Below are 19,096 nucleotides of genomic sequence, written 5' to 3'. Positions count from 1 at the left end.
AAATGGCAAATGGCACGCAATGGAACGGAATGGGCATAAAAATGCACGCAACGGAGTCGGCCAAATGATTTACAGTGAAAGGCGGTGAAATTTATGGCATGCAAAGCGTGAGAAGACTCCTCAGCTGATCGAAAGATCACCAGGAACTGTAAGACCAGAACTTTGGAAAAAAACCGACGCCAATCTGAACTTTCGCTTTCATTGGAGAGCAATTTGTCGACGCTTGCTGGTTGATTGGTGGAAGGGGGTGTGGCCAGGTCAGGGATTGGAGTTGAAATTGGACGGGTTCCGCTTATGAAACCCCTTCACAGAAACCCATATGCTAATTAACCTCGACTGCCTCCTGCTTTCTATCGTGTGAAACGTCAGCCAAGTGTTATGCGCTGCGTATTTTGTAAATCATATTTCGAATTTGCATTTAACGCAGTCGCAGATGGAGATGGAAATGGAGATGGGGATGGGGATGAGGATCAGGTCGGAGACATTTGGCTGACGGCTCTTGGCCGTTTGTCTTTATGCTAATCAAACATGTTTGTTTACAAAATCCCAATCGGATAACAAATGGTGGCTACCAACCGCCCCCTTTATGGTTGGGTGGGGGAGTCAACTAGTTTTACTCGGCTTAGTTACCAAATAAACGGTTTTTCAATGCTGCGAGTATTAATTTTTAAACTATTTCAAATCGCGTTTATGCGACCTTAATCCTCTTTAAATTAGTTTATGTTTAAGAGATATTACTCAATGGGTAAGACAAATTGTAGCCAGTTATTAATGCCACATTATAGTTCTCTGTGAGCAGAACTCTAAATCATAGAACATGCATTTCAAGATGTTTTATATTACCTTTAATTATCTTACAAATTGTACTTTCTAAATGTATATGGCCATTTAAAAGATTTATTGAAATGACGCAAACAAATCCAGTGATGTCTTTATAATACTTTATAATAAAATGCTACAATAAATGAGGCAGCTTTAAAATAAATTAGTAAAGAAACTGAAATTGCCCAAATCTGTGATTGATTCAGTGACGTTACAAGTCGCCCAAATCAAACCGGTTGATTGCGGTTGGGTTGAACGCAAATTGAAAGGCAATCGCTGGTCTAGTCCACCAAATCCGCTGTTAACCCTCTGTTGCCCACTAACAGTGCTGAACGAACCAGCCGACCAAAGGCAACGCAGCAAATTTAATTTTCCATGCAGCTCACAGCGCGGGCTGCAAACCGAAAACTGTTTTTATGCTGTTGCCGCTGCCGCTGCTGCTGCTGCTGCTGCCGCTGCTGCTGCTCCATTGCTTTGTTGTTGGACTGCTCGTATATGGCGTCGTACGTGGCGGACCTGAAACTGAAGCTCAGCCGTTGTCAAACACAAAACACAAAACACCAAACACCAAAGCAACAAAAACCGAAACCCTGCTCAATCCGGGGGCCAAACTAAGCTCAGCTATACTCTCCGCTGCTCCATTCAATGCACTGAGACAAATACCGCTTACATTTGGATAAATATTGCATTACAGAAGAACTAAAGACTAAATTTAAAAGTACTGCTGCATGTAAAAGTATTCTACTGTTCAACTGACAAACAAAACAACAGCTTGGAAGTTGCTACTTTTCAACACAAGCCTTGGCACTATTTCGATTTGGAAAACACCAATCTTTTCTGGCAGTGTGGACGCCGACGTCGCTGCCGTGGCCGTTGTTGTCGTCGCCTTGTCTTGGCAGTTGGCGGCGGCAGCGCTCGAATCAGTTTCAGTTTTTCAGTCCAACGTGCGAGTTCGAAGCGACAAGCGGTCCACTTCGCCTTTTTGGGGGCCAGGATTTTTGAAAGTGACTAGTGACTAGTGGCAAAATATGTGCGGTTAGCCACGACAGTTTGCAGTGTCTCGACAGCCCCAACATACCTAAAAAGCAATCCAATCGAACCCAATCACATCGCATCGAATCGAGTCCAGATCAATCCAATCTAATAGCGACTGGCCGCTCAAGGAGAATCGATTTTGTAGCTTGTGGATACGCGGCGCGGAGTCGAGCCTTAAAAATGGTGAGTGCAAATGTGTGTCAGAGGCATGGAGCTATGGAAATTATCATATCCACAACCCAAACCAAAACCAAAACCCAACACAACACAACCCCCTCGACTTGGCAGAACAAAAAGCATGCCAAAGAATATTGAAAGTCCGTTGACGCAACGGAAAAACGTATGTTAAGCAGCAGAAACTCCATGGCAGTTGGAGAACGTAAACTAAGAATGCACAGCGAAAAAATTGCATTTAAAGCGAGACAATTGAGCATAAAAAACATAAAGCCATGATAGGTAGAAGAAAAATCACAGAAGTATGATAGATGATTTGTTGAAACCCATTCAACTTCTTGAAGTGGAAAACACTTTTTAAAATCTAAGATCTGTCTTGCAATCGATTGATTTATATACACTTTGTGTTATTCTTGTTATGCTAATGCTTAAGATTGCTTTATTTAACTATCCAACACGTTCGCCACAAAGCTAGGAAATAATTCAATTCGTTCAAAATTCTTTTCCTGTGTAAGACTTTATCGCAGAATGGCTGAGTGTGAGAAAAAGCAACCACGCGAGTGAGGGGGCTACAGCAACAACGACAACGGGTTCTGTACCGCTACTGACCGACCGAAGTTGAAGGCGAACTTGTCAAAGACAATGAATAAAATGAGCGCTGGGGGGGCTAAACAAAAAAAAAGAGTGTAAAGTGGGGGGCTAGAAGTTGGCTGGGGGTTTCAGTTTCGCTTTCATAGCTGAAAGCCCATTCGGGAAAAGGGGAAAATGTCCGTAGTCGCCGTCTTCAATTGGCCAATTGGCAACGGCTTTTACTTCCTCGGCCGTTTGAGGCGTTTGAGGCGAAAACAGCGAAAAACGAAAAGCCAGCTAGCCGAAAGATTTCCATTATGGCCGCAGCAGGCGGCACGCCTCAATTTGCCAGCAAAATCAGCAGCTTGGGCAGCAAGTAAAAGTTGCACAGGCGCACAACAATAGCAAAAACAATAACTAGTTTTGTTTTACAACAATTAATATTTGCAAAGGAAAAAAGCAAAAAGAAAATGAAAAAATACCTATAACTCGCCGCTGTCGATTGGCAAATAGTTGGCAAAGCAAAGAAACATAAAAAAAACTGGTCTCGAAAAAGAAAAACTGCAAAAATTAGGTTTGAAGCGGAGTCTCAAAAACAGTGGAAAAGCAAAAAAATAAATAAGCAGGCAATCGGTGAGTCCAAATCAAATGCGAACTCTGCTGGCTTTATAAATTAAACATTTGATTTTATGGTCTTTCGCTAGCCGCACAATGCAACCGATCGGACATACGAACTCCGTTATATTTCTGTGAACGAGCGTATAATGTGGAGCAGGTCGAAATTTAAGCATTTCGAAAATGAAAACGAAACGAACAACAATAAGAAATGCTAATTGCCCAAGTTTTCATTGTCTCCGTGATAGGTTTTTGCATTAGTTATGGCACTGAAAATATACATTTCATGTGCTAATAAAAGTTTCTTAATGGAAACCTATCAAACGGTCTCGAACTAGCTTCTTAGTTTTAGCTGCTTAATTTGAGATATTTTCCTAATTAACGTCAAGTTTTCCCCTTCTTATAATTACCAAAATATTTATGTAATGTGGAGCAGGTCACAACTTAATCGCTTTGAAGAAAGAAAACTCAGAAATGTTAATTGCCAGCCGGGCCAAAGTTTTCATTGCCTTTGTGCACTTTCGCGGCATTTTGGCATAAGTTAATCACTCTTTTTAATGCCGCCCCTTTTCTCATTGCCACGCCCCCCAACTTGACACGCGCTATTGACAGCCGTGACTGACATGTGCAGTAAGTTGGAAATGTATCTGCAAACTGCCGTCGTATCTGTACCTGTATCTGTATCTGTAGCTGTTCATGTATCTACGAGTGTATCTGAAACTCTCACTTTCGTTTGAAATGCCACTGCCGGCGCTGACAATTGAATGAAAACACTTGCAGAGAATTTTGTTTGCAAAACAAACCATTGAAATGGCAAGACAGCGAGCTTCAGCCGTGTTTACATTCGAAAAACCCCAAAGAAAAGTAAATACGAAACGAAAAAATACGATTTAGTGGAAAAGGAGGGTGGGGGGACAGACAATATAATTGCACAGCGACAGACTTTCTCCCTTACAGAAAACAAGCAACGCATTTTTCTCTACGCTCTTGTCGTATTATTTTTTATTATTGTGACGGAAGTTGCTAATGCGGTCCGACTGGGCGTATACGTAATGCGAGTGCCAGCCAACGATTACGAGGGTCCTGCCTTGCCAGATTTTGTAACCGATCCCCCAATTAGGTTGCAACAAATAGAAGAAGATACAAGTAGGGAAATTGGGTAACAACAAGCAAACATTTTCCGTAAAATACCAGAAGATTCGGTGTAAGTGTAAGCTCATTAAGCAATAAATGCACAAGAATTGGGAACAAATTAAAATTAATTATAAATGAATGATTCCAAATCATATTTTGCTTCAACGTTCTGACATTTTTTTTACTTGTCCCTGAAGCTGTGACTTTTGAAGCGATTAAATCACTTTAAGAGCAGTTTAAGCTTGACTTTGCATAAATAAAAGACATTTAAATGTTTTATTGTTAGACTAGACAATGCAACGTGAGTTTCTATGAAGCAATCTGTGATATTTCTATGAAATGTGAATATAATGTGCCAGAAAATGCCAGGCACTCACAACTCAGCCACGACTCATGGCTCAAACAGCCTCAAGTAGCTGGCTCATAATTGCAGGCCAGGCCAGGCCAGGCATTCCGACTTTGGCCAATAACATCTCGGCTTGAAGCGTGGCCAAAAGTGCCTGGCAACACGACGTTCTCGATTCTTGGCTGTCGGCTTCTTGGCAATCACTTTTTGCCCAGCCCTGACAGCCAGCTGCAACTGGGCTTGGGTTTTGCAACGGGGGAGTGTGGGCTGAGTGGTAAACTCTATTCACTCTATTCACTATACATATAAAAATAAAAACAAATGAAAGCCTATGCGATGCAAATCGAGTTTGCTGCCTCGCTCACTTTTATGCTGATTTGTGTGCACAGTTTGGCTGAAATCGAAACGCATCAAATGGTTATTGAACTCCTCGTTGAGACAGTCAGTCAGTGAGACAGATGGACAAACAGTCAGCCAGCTGACGGCGATAGGAGTGAGAGTAGTTCAACAAGTCATTGCACTGAAGAAAATATAAGTTCAGCTTCAGAGCAAATATTTGGCATACTATACCTACCAACAAAAATTACTTTAAATACAAAATTATATTGACGATATAACAAGTGCTGTGATTACTATCCGGATTCCAGAACAAAAGAAAATGTTAAATGGCCAAATTAATAGCGGTTTTATCCGGTGAGCAGTGGCGAAGCAAAATCAAAAGACTGAGGCATCAAACTTGGTACCCAAGCAAGTTCAATTGTTATGGTCTTGCAAAATGACTTAAAAGCCGTGTACCTATTAATAATGCGTCGTTAATGATTCGCATTTTTTCACCGTGCACGGTGGCAAATCAAAAGACTGAGGCAACGAACTCGGCAAGTGAACAGTGCAAGTTTCAGTTTTAGGGTCTAGCAGGAAGTGCGACATAAAGCCAGCGCGCTTTGTTTGTCCAACCGCGCGCTACGAGATCCATCTTAATTACCCCGCACCCAATGCCAAACAGGGAGCCGAAGTGGCAGACAAACAAATGTTAATTATGCTTGGGCCAAATCCACATCCATATGCTTAGGGATCTGAGGTACACGCGTGTGTATCAATCATTTGTCAGACGGCGAGGTGACAAACCGAAATAAAAGCCAAAGCAAACTGGTTCGCCACCATCGTCATTATATAAAGGCGGAGTATCTAAATTTATCAGCCGTATATCCACGGCGAAATCGGACAGCGACATAACCGAAATGTCAAATCACTATCGGTGGCGATAGACTGATCCGCGCCGATCGGTTGCACAACTCTCCACTGGCCACTCATAATTGAAACTAATTAGGCGAAAATTGTAATTTGTGGCCCTTCCGCTGGCCGCGGCAATTATTATTATCATTCAGCGAAGACGTCGCTGTGCCATTTGGCAATAAATTCATCCGTCATCCGGCCAGACGAGGCAATAAAGTGGCTTAAATTAAAAGCAAAACCGTTTTATAGTCTAGGCCATAAGCAGTGATCGGGCCTTCAAACTGGCCCATCCTCGAGGCAATCGGACAGCTTTTAATTTGAATACATTTGTTTATAAAACGTATAAGCCAAACGGGTTTGCAGTCGCATCTTGGCTGCTTAAGCGAAAAGGTTAAAGTTGAGCACAATGCCACCTGCTTTTGGCCGCTGGAGATGCAAACCTCGTATTAGGTTGCTAATAATACAAATTTCACCGCTGCTCGTTTCCCTATGATGTTTTCTGGTTGTCTCTGTCTTTGGGACGCTTTGTTTATTAATAAAAGCGCATGTGGACTTACGTAAGGAGGCGGCTGCTGGCGCTTCTCCTCATGTTGCACTTGCTGATGGCGTATGATGACATAATGTCCGCACAGTCAGTTCCTTATTGCCGCTGGGTTGGCTGAAACTGAAAAAACTGAAAAAACTGAAAACACTCCCCCAGAAAGTGCAAGTGAAAATATGATTTTTACCCACCATTCGAGAGACACCAAGTCGAGCATTTTCCAGGCCGTTAGCTACGGTTTCGCCAGAGTAAGCAGTGAAAAACCGCAGCCAGAAGGCTGACAAAAAGCCAAAGAAGTTGCCTCTAATGCGACACTGACAAATGGCGAATTCTTTACGAGGCCAGCCAAAAAGCAAGACAAACAAACAACCAACAAACAAACGGACATAAATTTTATTGACATTATGAACAAGATCGCAGCGTGTAGGAAATGCTTGATCTGGCGGCACTGGAACGGAAGTGGTGCGCACTCAACTGTTGAAATCTGGCATTGCAGCCGCAAGAATAATGGTTATATGTTCTCGTTCGCTCTGTTGCCACTTCTGTGTGTTTTTTTTTTGTTTTTTATGTTTTCTATGTTTTTGTTTTCTTCATTTTTGTGTTACTGATAGTGACTCAGCAGCAACGGCATCAACAGCTGGCTGGCATTTTATTTGCCTCACGTTTGGGACATTAAAAAGTCAAACCAAAATGCAGTTCCATAATTCAGTGGGTGCGTCAAGAAATCCCAGCCATGTTGCTCAATCCATTAAAAGATGAAACGTTTAAGAGAGTAGATTGATCTGAAGATGACGTGGGTAACACATTCATAGGAATTTTTCATACCCAAAAAGGATATCTAATATAAAACACCTTATAAATTAAATTATACTTTGTGTTCAAATTTCGCCATAAACTTAAAACGTAATATTAATAAATTTGGTATTTTATTTGGTCGTCAACAATAATGTTTAATTTAAATCTCTAAATAAACGTCAACTGAACGGCAGATTCATTTTATAAGTATACAAGTATTTTGAGAAATTTAAATGATATGGAATTCATTCAATTTCCTTGTATATCCTCGCTCATTTTCGCGGTGTAAGAAACCCTAGAACAGTCTGTAGATTTTAGCACACTTATCATAAACCCGTTGGAGTCTGCTGCCTCAACTCGTTTTCCGAGACGTCAATGGCCGGTTCAGGGTTATGCTGCAACAGGAAGTAATTGCCCGGCCAGGAGAACCGGCAGACCAGAAGATTGGCCAAGCACCGCACCCAGAAGTGGCTGCCCGCCCTTCCCTCACGTCTTATTGGTAATTGGAGTCGCATATTCTCGCCCTGCCCAACAAATTGCTAAAGCTCAGCCATTATTCTAATCGATCCGTGAACCAGTTTCGGCTTAAGTACTAAAGTGCGCTGACTCAGGCTCTCTTAATCCGCAATCGTTGTCAAAGCAGCCGTTTTCCTCTCTGGACTCGTTTGCGCAGCTTTTTGGTCAGATTGCGCAAGGTCGTCTGGTCAGGACAGGTGCTCACGACATGGCTTAATTGTGTGACGTATGCAACTGGTCTGAGACCGGGCCCAGAAAACAAAATAGTTAGCCGCAAAATCAAAGCCAAAATATTGCCCAAGCAGTTATGACTTGTGGCTTAGAGCCCCCAATTAATGTACATATACCCACACTGTCGAAAGAGACGCGTGTCGCTGGTTTTCTTAAATTTTCACTACACTTTTATATTTTTCTTGTGTTTATTTTTCGATGTTATTTTCGCTGCTTTGGCTGCGTCGCACTGCGCTGCGTTGCGCCTCACCTTGAGCTTAATTTCGGTCAAGCAAAAAGGCGTTCAACATTTAATTAAATACAGCAGGCGCGACAGAGCCGCAAACAAACGGCCGGACAACATCGATTCGACAGCCGCTAAAGTGGTAAATGGTCGAAAGCCGAGACCGCATTTAAATAAATCGCACTTCAAACGAGCGCCAACTGCATTGCCATTTCCATTTTCATTTCCATTTCGATCGGCCCAAACGAAAGACTTAAGCGACGAACGCGAACGCAAACGCGAACGGCAGATGTTGCAGCCTCCGTGGCGCATGATTAATGCAGTATTTGCGCAATTTGTCTCGCCCGTTGAAGTTATTGAGCGGACATGGGCATTCGACATTCGGCATTCGGCAAACGGCAACAAAAACCACAAAATGTACGCAAATGAATTGCTATTTCAGCGCTTTCTTGCTTTCGTGCAAGTGAAATCCACAATCACTACACAGATCATATTTTAAATACCCTGGAAATAATTGAATGTGAGGTCTGCTCAGTTCAATTTTTTAACATGTACTTATAATCAAAAATTATTAATATGCTAACTATAATCAAACTTTTACAAAACGAATGATTATAACGATTTTCCATAAAAATTAGTTGTTTGGCGCACATTTCTTTGGTTGATTAAAAACATTAAATTCGAATACAGCCTAACACCTCGGGGTGTTCAAAGTCTCGCATTCGAAGTTGAATAGTTAAATGCGATTTTCTCTGATTTCCCATTTGGAAATGCTGTTTCTTTTTTTGCGCAAGACAATTGAACAAATCCAATCATGCTGGTGGAATGCAGTTGGCTTGTCTTTACCTATAGCCACCCCCTCATCCACCGGTCCACCCCTCTTTCTTTCTATTATTTATTGACTTTTATTTGGTGCTGTCGTAACCGCAGACATAGAGCTTGGCGCGGCTTTCAGCTAAACTCAAACGCACAAACGTGGGTCCCAAACTGAAACTGAAGACTTGGCGGCTCTTTTAAGCCGAGAAAGAAATGCAAGTCCCAGTTACACAGAAATTATATTTTCATTCAAATGTTGTGGCTTAAGTCTATGAATTTTGGAGCATATATTAATGGCAAAGTGATATTAATGATAAAAATGTTTTTTAAAGACAACAAAATATGGTACGAGTGTTGAATCTCCCAGAAAATTCTCGAAACTAACTAATTTTCCAAGCCAACCAAGCAAATCTTTCAAAGTTTCTGTGTTATTCAAAGCAAATTTGATCGGGAAATTAAGGCTGCTCATTATGAGGCTAAAACACCCAGTTTTGACCAGTGCCGAGTTCCAGCGACTTGGCTGTGCTCCAGCGAGCCGTTAGTCAACATGGACACCAGCTAATGATACCGACACACAGCCACACAACCGAGCCAACACAATGGACATTTGTAGAAAAGTTTGCAATTCGACTTGGACAATCGCCCGAAATGGTTATGCCAGCCAAAACATACAACACATTTTGCGCAAGAATGCAATTGAAAGATGATTTGTTGAATTCAAACGGTTTGGGGAGACTTTCGGTTCTGGTGATTTTCGCTTTCGCACAAGGAAAATGAAAGGCATTTGAGAGGCCAGGTTTCTCTTTACGGTCATTCCGTTTATTTCCGCGCCCAGTTTCAGAGTTCCACAGCCAAAGAAGCAAAGATCCAAAGCGAGAGCAAACCAGTTGGTCCAGACCAGTTCGGCCCAACAACTGACTAACTGACTAACTGGCCACACGCGATAAGGAACCTTTCGCGTTATTTTGCTTCAAGACTAAATAATTTATGCACCGTTTGCGGACTGCTAAAAAAATTTAAATAAATAGCCGAAAATAAGCCGAAACCAGTTTCACTTTTACGGCTCAGGCTCAACTGCGTCCCATCTCGATCGAGAGATCCGAGCAGATTAATGGGCGGACTAATGGCGGGGGTTTGTTCATTAGTGAGACAACCTTCTCGGCGAGTTAGCAACACGACCTTGAGCATTTCTCGCCAGAACATCCACCGCTTTCTAACTGTAAGCCGCAACCGTTAGCAATCGAATCACGGTTGTGCCAATTCGGGCCATTTCTCCACTTCTCCATTTCTCAACTTAACCACCTCCATTACGGCTAACTGTTTGTGGCCCACGGGCGATTTGCATAACCCGGCGTTGTGTAAGGTGTTCTTAATGGAGTTACCCCCTGAATACCTAAACAGGCACTGGGTAATGGCCAAAATAACCCGGTAAATGGAAAAGCGTTAAGTGTGGTTACCTATAGCTAAACGGACAGCGTTCAATATATTAGCAAAAAGATAATCATAACCTACATAAAGGGCCACAGTTAAGTCAATTAACATTAAATTAATAGTTATGTTCTTTCTTTCAATATTTATATTAATTGCATGTTTTATATCAATATGAATGCCCCTCTCCTTCCTTCCATTCACAACTCCAAATATTTTGTCTCCGCATTATCAGAGCTGTCAAAAAAACACCTCTCAGCTAAATTCCAATAAATAAAGTAATCAGGTGTCCCAGAAAATGAAGTGCCTCGCCGCAATCCACCTTTTTCCCAGCACTTCAGTGAACCTTTGTGAATGGGGAATGGCTTCGGTTGGAGGTCGGACTTACTTTCAAAGTCGAGAGACTCTTCAAAACGGCTAATAAGTGTGCGAAGTGCAGCTGAAGATGTCTGACAAGTTTTAACAGTTTTATGAGACAAACTGTCTCATCTGAACACTAGGCAGTCGCTTTGAATAATTATGAGCATCGGGTTAATTGTTAATTAGTTGGCCGGGCAATCGGGCTGAAACTCTGGGAGCATTGTTTGTTTTTCGTCGGTCGAGCAGGTCGGTCTGGTGATAAAACTGGGTCAATGTCAAGACGTGTTCGTCCGCTTATGACTGGTGGGCGCCAAAGGGCCATCCGACTGACCTCTGTCTGTCACCTGACGACCTTCCCTCTGGCCCATTTGGGGAGGCAACAAGTGCCACGTAATTTGTTGAAAGTCGACGTGCCCCCACATAAATCACAGATTATTAATCGTACATCAAAGCATAAACCCGTGATTAATTGCCCCTTTTTTTTTGTTTCTCCTCCACAGTTTCCACCGCGGTTGCTGCGAATCGCATTTGTGATATGCCTGCTGATTGCCTTGCTCTCGCCCTCCGCAGACAGTGCACAGAGTAAGTAAAAAATGTTAAAAGAAATTGAACATGAACAAGTAATTGGGCAAAAAGAGAAAGAAGGCAAAAAACAAGGGGACACCCGGGTTTGAACCGGGGACCTCTCGATCTGCAGTCGAATGCTCTACCACTGAGCTATATCCCCTCTTATATAAAGAACGAGAATTTACCGAACAACTCAAAACTACAGCCCCCAGATCTTTATGTGTGGGCGTAACTAGATACTATATTTAGTTTCTCCATGCTGGTCTTGCCGGAAATTAATAGTCAATTGTTCTTTCATTTCTATTGTTGTTTCTGCTTTGCTGTGATTGCGTTTATCTGCATCACTATCGCATAGCAACACACAAATGGTTGTTGTTTAACCCAAAAAGTTAATTAGGAGAAAGGCAGAAGGGTGTGGTAGACAAACCCATGAAGTCGACGATAAGTCTTAATTAAGGCAGGTAATTAAAAAAGTATCTGTAAATGAAATTGTTTCGAAAAAGAGGTAGCCAATATCTTGCAATTAATTTTCTACTTTTATGTTCAAAAGATTAATTTGTAAAATGTTGCACTGTTAGGAGATAAATTCATCATTAATAAAAAAAACGTCTTTTTTTGTGCTATTAAGGAGCGTCGAATTACCAAACGATTGGGCATAAAAGTTTAAAAAAAAGTTCGAAAAATTTGTGCCACTAATTTGGTTGCCCTCAATCACACAGCCCGGCTAGCTCAGTCGGTAGAGCATGAGACTCTTAATCTCAGGGTCGTGGGTTCGAGCCCCACGTTGGGCGAATTGCTTTTTTGCTTTAATAAAATAGGTACTTATAAAAGAAGTATATCGGCATTGTTGCTCTGCATAAATTGAAATATTTTAAATCCTTTATACTTTTTATACTTCACATGGTTCTGTTTATCTAAAATTTTAAGAAAATATGTCACTTTTTTTTCGGTGACAGGCAATAAAAAATGCAGAAAAATTAGAATCGTGTAGTTTAATCACTTAAACCGTACCTAAAGTAAAGTATACAAAAAAGTTTCGCCCAACGTGGGGCTCGAACCCACGACCCTGAGATTAAGAGTCTCATGCTCTACCGACTGAGCTAGCCGGGCTGTGTAAGAACAGAGTCTAAACTCAAGAAAACCATTCGAGAACAAGTACCAAACAAATGTTCATAACATCAAATTGTTATATTTTTGTACAAAAGATCATTTTAAAAATTGCATACAAAGGACTACTTAGAGTGCGTGAGAAATAAGAAAATTTGCAAAAAACAAGGGGACACCCGGGTTTGAACCGGGGACCTCTCGATCTGCAGTCGAATGCTCTACCACTGAGCTATATCCCCACGATGGCAGCCACAGACTAAAATAACATTTTAACGTAAAAGTCGCTGTTGCGGTTGCAATCGAACATGTTCGATAGCAGCATTCAAGAATTTAACCCTCCACTGGGCATTCGTATTAAGGGGGTCAGATATACATACAACTACGATCAATTATACAACGCTTGAAAGTAAAAATAGTTTCTTGTTGTCGTTGTGCACAACATTAAAACGCCATTTTATGGTAATTTGAAACTATTCACAAACGGCATGGTGATTTGGTTAAGCTCTTCATTTCGTATTATAACGGAGTTAAGGTAAACTGGTTTTGCAAATGTTATAAGTGCCAACTAAAATACATCTTAGTACAGAAATACGGCTTTGGGGTATTCAGTCAAAAAGAAACGGAGACTGAATATTGTTACCTAAAAAGGACACCATTTGAAGTACAATAAAATTCTTTTAAAGGAAAACCTAAATACTGAATATGAAATGTAGTAAAAGTGAACAAGACATTTATATTAGGTAGAAGGCAAAAAAGTTTACCTAGGGGACACCCGGGTTTGAACCGGGGACCTCTCGATCTGCAGTCGAATGCTCTACCACTGAGCTATATCCCCAAGTGTGGCTGCGAGCTCCAACAAAGGCCTCATGAGCTAATTATCTCTGTTACTGCTTAAAGTAAGAACACAAAGAGCCTGATAATAAACCAGACCTCTTCTAGGAAAACAAGCGATAAGGATTGATCAGAGAAAAATATATATGTACATTTTAGTACAACTGGGGAGCAAAAAGGTTTACCAAGGGGACACCCGGGTTTGAACCGGGGACCTCTCGATCTGCAGTCGAATGCTCTACCACTGAGCTATATCCCCAGTTGGAGTTCGCGCGACCAAGCGGCAACTAATGCCTCGCCAGCTAATAATATCCGAAGGCGAAGGCGTACCTCTTACTGCAGCAACCTCCCCTTTTCAACCATATTTAGTATGATTGTTGTGTTGTGGGCTTGCGCAGTGGAAAAATGCAAAAGATACGGCCATTAAATGAAATATTTAAACAGGTTTAGCAATAATTTCGCTTTGTTATTTCTGCTGCAGCAATACCACTTCATTTAGCGAAATTAAACTGAAAAATACAACAGAAACCTGGTCCGACAAGCCAGCGTCTCAATTTAGTCATTCCATTTATAATTATAAATGTATGTTTACCTGTAAAGGCTTGAGAGTAATCTACGTTCGATATCTTAATTATTAAGACAGAATTAAGTAAATTCCAACGTCACGACTTTCGATGGATTCAAGCTGAAGAGACATTAATTTGAAATTATCGGCACTCGTCGATCGCAAGTGGTTGACAATCCATCGCAATTGCCATTACGATCGCGATTGAGATCGAGATTGCGGCCACCCGTCATTACCATTGCCACATTGTCGGCTGATGGGGAGCTCACTCGGATGACAGGTGCCAGCTACCGTACCTGTACAGTGAAGCCGCCGCTTCCACCGCGGATTGTGCAATTGGGGCAAGGTCAATTCACTCACGTGGTGGGCTAAGTGTGGGCGGACCACTCATACAGATGTTCAGACGGGAGGCTGTTGAACAATATACAACCAACAACTAGTATGGGTTTCAATGGGTTGCAGTTGGATTTTGTTAACTAATTACATATTATATATAAAGGAATTTAATTAGGGAAACAAAGATGTGGTTCAGTTACCAGAAAGTAAATTAAGCACTTGACAATATCATAGGAATATAATTAATATTTCTTATTTAATTAAACTTCAGCCAAGACACGTCGACGTCTGCGGCGTCCCACAACATCGGTCAGCTCCCCGAAAAGCAACCTCATCGAAACCAAGAAGTCCACTGAGGCTCCAGAGGCCGAGAAGCGCATTGACCTGATCACCTCCGCCACCACCACCAGTGCTCGTCGTACACGCCTTCGTTCCAAGGCGAAGTTGGGAGCTGCTGCCGCTGGAGGAGCAGCCGTAGCAGCTGGAGCCACTGCTCTAGTGGCAAGTGGATCTTCACTGAAGGGCAAGAAGACTAAGGTGGACGATGGCACGCCAAAGATTGTGTGCTACTACACCAATTGGTCGCAGTACCGTGTCAAGATTGGCAAGTTCGTTCCGGAGGACATTCCCGCCGATCTCTGCACCCACATTATCTTCGCTTTTGGATGGCTGAAGAAGAACAAGCTGAGTTCTTATGAGTCCAACGATGAGACCAAGGATAATGTCCCCGGACTGTACGAACGTATGATGAGCCTTAAGAAGGCCAATCCCAAACTAAAGGTTGGTTTTAGAAATATCTAAAAAATTATATAGTTTACCTAACCAATCCCCTTACCGTATAGATCCTTCTTGCTCTTGGAGGTTGGTCCTTTGGCACGCAGAAATTCAAGGACATGTCCTCCACGCGATACACCCGCCAGACCTTTGTCTACTCGGCCATTCCTTTCCTGCGCAAGCGCGGCTTCGATGGTCTGGATATGGATTGGGAATACCCCAAGGGTTCCGATGACAAGAAGAACTTCGTTTTGCTGCTGAAGGAACTACGCGAAGCCTTCGAAGCTGAGGCCCAGGAACTGAAGAAGCCACGTCTCCTGCTTTCCGCCGCCGTGCCCGTCGGTCCCGACAATATCCGTGGTGGATATGATGTGCCTGCCATCGCCAGTTATCTGGACTTCATCAACCTGATGGCCTACGATTTCCACGGAAAGTGGGAACGCGAGACTGGACACAATGCCCCACTTTATGCCCCCTCCACCGATTCCGAGTGGCGCAAACAACTGTCCGTCGACAATGCCGCCAGTTTGTGGGTTAAGATGGGCGCTCCCAAGGAGAAGCTGGTCATTGGAATGCCGACCTATGGACGCTCCTTCACTTTGGCTAATCCCGATAAGCATGGTCCCAATGCCCCCGCATCGGGTGGTGGACGCGAAGGTGTCTACACCAAGGAAGGTGGTTTCCTGGCCTACTACGAGATCTGCGAAATGCTGCTGAATGGCGCTGTTTATGTCTGGGATGACGAGATGAAGGTTCCCTATCTGGTTGATGGAGATCAGTGGGTTGGTTTCGATGATGAGCGCGCCATTAGGAACAAGATGCACTGGATCAAGTCAAATGGCTTTGGAGGTGCCATGGTCTGGACCATTGACATGGACGACTTCAAGGGAGAGGTGTGCGGTGGCAATGTCAAGTATCCGTTGATTGGAGCTATGCGGGAGGAACTCCTGGGCATTTCACGTGGAAAGGAGGCCAAGGATGTTAACTGGACCGCCGTTGCTGCCACGTTCGAGGATATCGAAGAGGTTTGTTTACCAGTTTACCAGTGACAGCTTGAACTGTTTTTAATCACATACGTTGCTTTTCTCAGAAACCGGAGCCCATTAAAATTTCTGTGGATGAGATTATCAACAAGGTGCGCAAACCACAGGCCCAGAAGAAGCAACGCATCAAGTCTGGAGCCAATGCCGTCGCCTCAAACAGTGAGTAGCATATAAATGCCGTTGTGCAAAGTTCAATCCATAAATGGTTCCCCCGATTTCCTTCAGCCCGTCCTGCCCAGGTGTTCTGTTACCTGACCAGCTGGTCGGCCAAGCGCCCTGGAGCTGGTAAATTCCAGCCGGAGAACATCGATCCCAAGCTGTGCACCCACATCGTGTATGCCTTCGCCACTCTTCAGGACTACAAGCTAACCGAGGCCACCGATGATGATCCCGAGAATTACGAGAGTGTGATTGCCCTGCGTGACAATAATCCCGATCTGCAGATCCTTCTGGCCATCGGAGGTTGGGCCTTTGGTTCCACTCCCTTCAAGGAGCTCACTTCGAATGTGTTCCGTATGAATCAGTTTGTTTACGAGGCCATCGACTTTTTGCGCGACTACAAGTTCAATGGCTTGGATGTGGATTGGGAGTATCCCCGTGGTGCCGAAGACCGTGTTGCCTACGTCAGTCTGCTAAAGGAACTGCGAGTGGCTTTTGAGGGTGAGGCCAAGTCCTCTGGACTGCCACGCCTACTGCTCACCGCCGCTGTACCCGCCTCCTTTGAGGCCATCGCCGCTGGCTACGATGTTCCAGAGATCTCGAAATACCTGGACTTCATCAACGTTATGACCTACGACTTCCACGGACAATGGGAACGCACAGTGGGGCATAATTCGCCTCTGTTTGCTTTGGAATCGGCCACCGGGTACCAGAAGAAACTGACCGTTGATTACAGCGCGAGGGAGTGGGTGAAACAGGGAGCTCCCAAGGAGAAGCTGCTTATCGGCATGCCCACCTACGGACGCAGTTTCGAGCTTGTCAATGACACCCAATTCGACATTGGATCCCCCTCGTCCGGCGGTGGCAAGGCGGGCAAGTTCACCAACGAGGCCGGCTTCCTCAGCTACTACGAGGTCTGCTCCTTCCTGGCGGCAGACAACACCACCCTTGTTTGGGACTCGGAGCAGCAGGTGCCCTTCGCTTACCGCGGCAACCAGTGGGTGGGCTTCGATGATGAGCGTTCTCTAAAGACCAAGGTGAGTTGGGAAAACTACTCAATAAGTAAGTCGCGGATAACGCTTTACTTACACAAATTGTTTGTTATAAACAGACGGAATGGCTAAAGGAGCAGGGCTTCGGAGGCATCATGGTGTGGTCCATCGACATGGACGACTTCTCCGGTCGCTGCGGCAGTGGTAAGTACCCACTTTTGACTGCCTTGAACGACGAGCTGAAGGACTACAATGTGGAGTTGGAATACGATGGTCCCTATGAATCCCATGGCCCACGAGGAGCCTACACCACCAAAGATCGTAAGTTGTTAGCGCGGATTAGCCATAGAACCTTAAATATATACCCACCATTTGTATCAGCTCATGACGTGACCTGCGCCGAAGAGGACGGACACATCAGCTACCACAAGGATTGGGCCGACTGCACCCACTACTACATGTGCGAGGGTGAGCGGAAGCACCACATGCCCTGTCCCGCCAACCTGGTCTTCAATCCCCAGGAGAACGTCTGCGACTGGCCCGAGAACGTCGAGGGATGCCACACGCCCACGGAGGCGCCAGCCTAAGACCATCCATCTGCGGATGGACTTGTTAATATTATGGAATCGATGCCCTAGATTTAGTTGTAATGCGAAACTGCCACGAAACTCTTTTGCTGCCGCCGTCCCCATTCCCCAACTAACTACGAAAAATACTCGACAACTTGCTAAATTTCGGCTGAATTTTTTTACACTAAATATAGGTCTAGCTAGTGCTGTAAGTAGTTTTTATGTCTTAGTTACCAATTCGCACCCACAACAAAGATGAGAATGATGAACCCAAAAATCCTGAACTACTTTCTGAGAGGCGCAACCACTAACTTTCGCATTTCCGTATGACTCGTAACAAAAAGGTTTATATGGAAGATGCCCGAAACTTCCGTATGGCAAACTGTGATAATCATAAGAGACCAACCAACAAGAAATCGGCCTAAGAAGTCACTATCTATCGAAATTTGAACGAATTTGAAATTCAAGCGAAACAGTTTCTCCTTCAAAACGAAGCTTCCCCCGATGCTTTTGCCTCAACTCCCCATGTCATTCCCAATCTAATACAAACAGGCACAGAGAAAATTGTACATTTTCAACTTTAACAATAACTTTGTATTATAGAGTTGTAATTACGTAGTTAAAATAAAAACAAACTTTAAAAACATACATGAAGTAGTTTTTCTACATTCTACTAAATATTTGTAATAAAACAAATACATTACTAAACTTAACAGATTTTAGTTAATATTTATTTTTGATGGCCCCAGTCTTGCGACAGGGCACTACTAAAAATTATTTTAGACTCATTAGAGTGTTCCTCTCCACGGAAATCTTTAGTAAAAGGCGAAAGATTTATTCGACAATTGAAGAGAAACCAGAGTGCCTGACGACAATTTTTATCAGCTACTCCATGCAGCGACTGCTTTAACATTTTGGGAATTATAGTCACACCGGCACGGTCGCCTCGCGCTAAAAACTGTTGCTCTCTTTTGGGCTGAAACGGAACCACCCTTGATAAGGGATTTGTGGGCGCGCTGTTTGAAATCCGCCCTGTAGTGATATGAATTTTCCGATGATTGGCTTTTCTCGCTGTGCGCATGCGTCTAATTTTCTCAGTTTTATTGTATGCATCCCAAACTTGAACTCTTATATTCCTATTTTCATGCAGCCAACGATCACATATATCAGTTTGATGGTAAAAATAAAACACAAGATTTAAAAATTTTATTATTTTTTTTATTGGTTTTCTGAAAAAGTTTTATACATTTTGTTTTTCGTTTCAATTAAATAATTAGTCTTACGTTGATGTACATACACAATAATTTAAAAAAT

At 43.2% G+C, this 19,096-nt stretch overlaps 1 protein-coding gene and 7 non-coding genes across 8 annotated transcripts; 2 read left to right on the top strand and 6 right to left on the bottom strand.

The window, feature by feature from the left end:
• The first annotated feature begins 1,830 nt into the window (after positions 1–1,830).
• On the top strand, positions 1,831–18,537 carry LOC122615899. Its single transcript, XM_043791074.1, has 8 exons — positions 1,831–2,040; positions 11,340–11,421; positions 14,517–15,025; positions 15,088–16,044; positions 16,110–16,221; positions 16,288–17,258; positions 17,333–17,534; positions 17,595–18,537. The coding sequence occupies exons 1-8, from the start codon at positions 2,038–2,040 to the stop codon at positions 17,798–17,800; spliced, it is 3,042 nt and encodes a 1,013-aa protein (XP_043647009.1). The 5' UTR covers positions 1,831–2,037; the 3' UTR covers positions 17,801–18,537.
• Positions 11,495–11,566, bottom strand: Trnac-gca. The gene has a single exon. It is a non-coding gene; the product is annotated as a tRNA-Cys (tRNA).
• Positions 12,125–12,197, top strand: Trnak-cuu. Its single transcript has one exon. It is a non-coding gene; the product is annotated as a tRNA-Lys (tRNA).
• On the bottom strand, positions 12,444–12,516 carry Trnak-cuu. Its single transcript has one exon. It is a non-coding gene; the product is annotated as a tRNA-Lys (tRNA).
• Positions 12,681–12,752, bottom strand: Trnac-gca. The gene has a single exon. It is a non-coding gene; the product is annotated as a tRNA-Cys (tRNA).
• Positions 13,277–13,348, bottom strand: Trnac-gca. Its single transcript has one exon. It is a non-coding gene; the product is annotated as a tRNA-Cys (tRNA).
• Trnac-gca lies at positions 13,532–13,603 on the bottom strand. The gene has a single exon. It is a non-coding gene; the product is annotated as a tRNA-Cys (tRNA).
• Positions 18,526–18,647, bottom strand: LOC122618687. The gene has a single exon (XR_006326057.1). It is a non-coding gene; the product is annotated as a U5 spliceosomal RNA (small nuclear RNA).
• Between the last annotated feature and the right edge of the window lie 449 nt (positions 18,648–19,096).

The sequence above is a fragment of the Drosophila teissieri genome, chromosome 3L (genome assembly GCF_016746235.2).
Source record: "Drosophila teissieri strain GT53w chromosome 3L, Prin_Dtei_1.1, whole genome shotgun sequence".
Lineage (NCBI taxonomy): Eukaryota > Metazoa > Arthropoda > Insecta > Diptera > Drosophilidae > Drosophila > Drosophila teissieri.
Note: the sequence above shows the minus strand (reverse complement) of the source record. Positions and strands in the feature narration are given on the sequence as shown.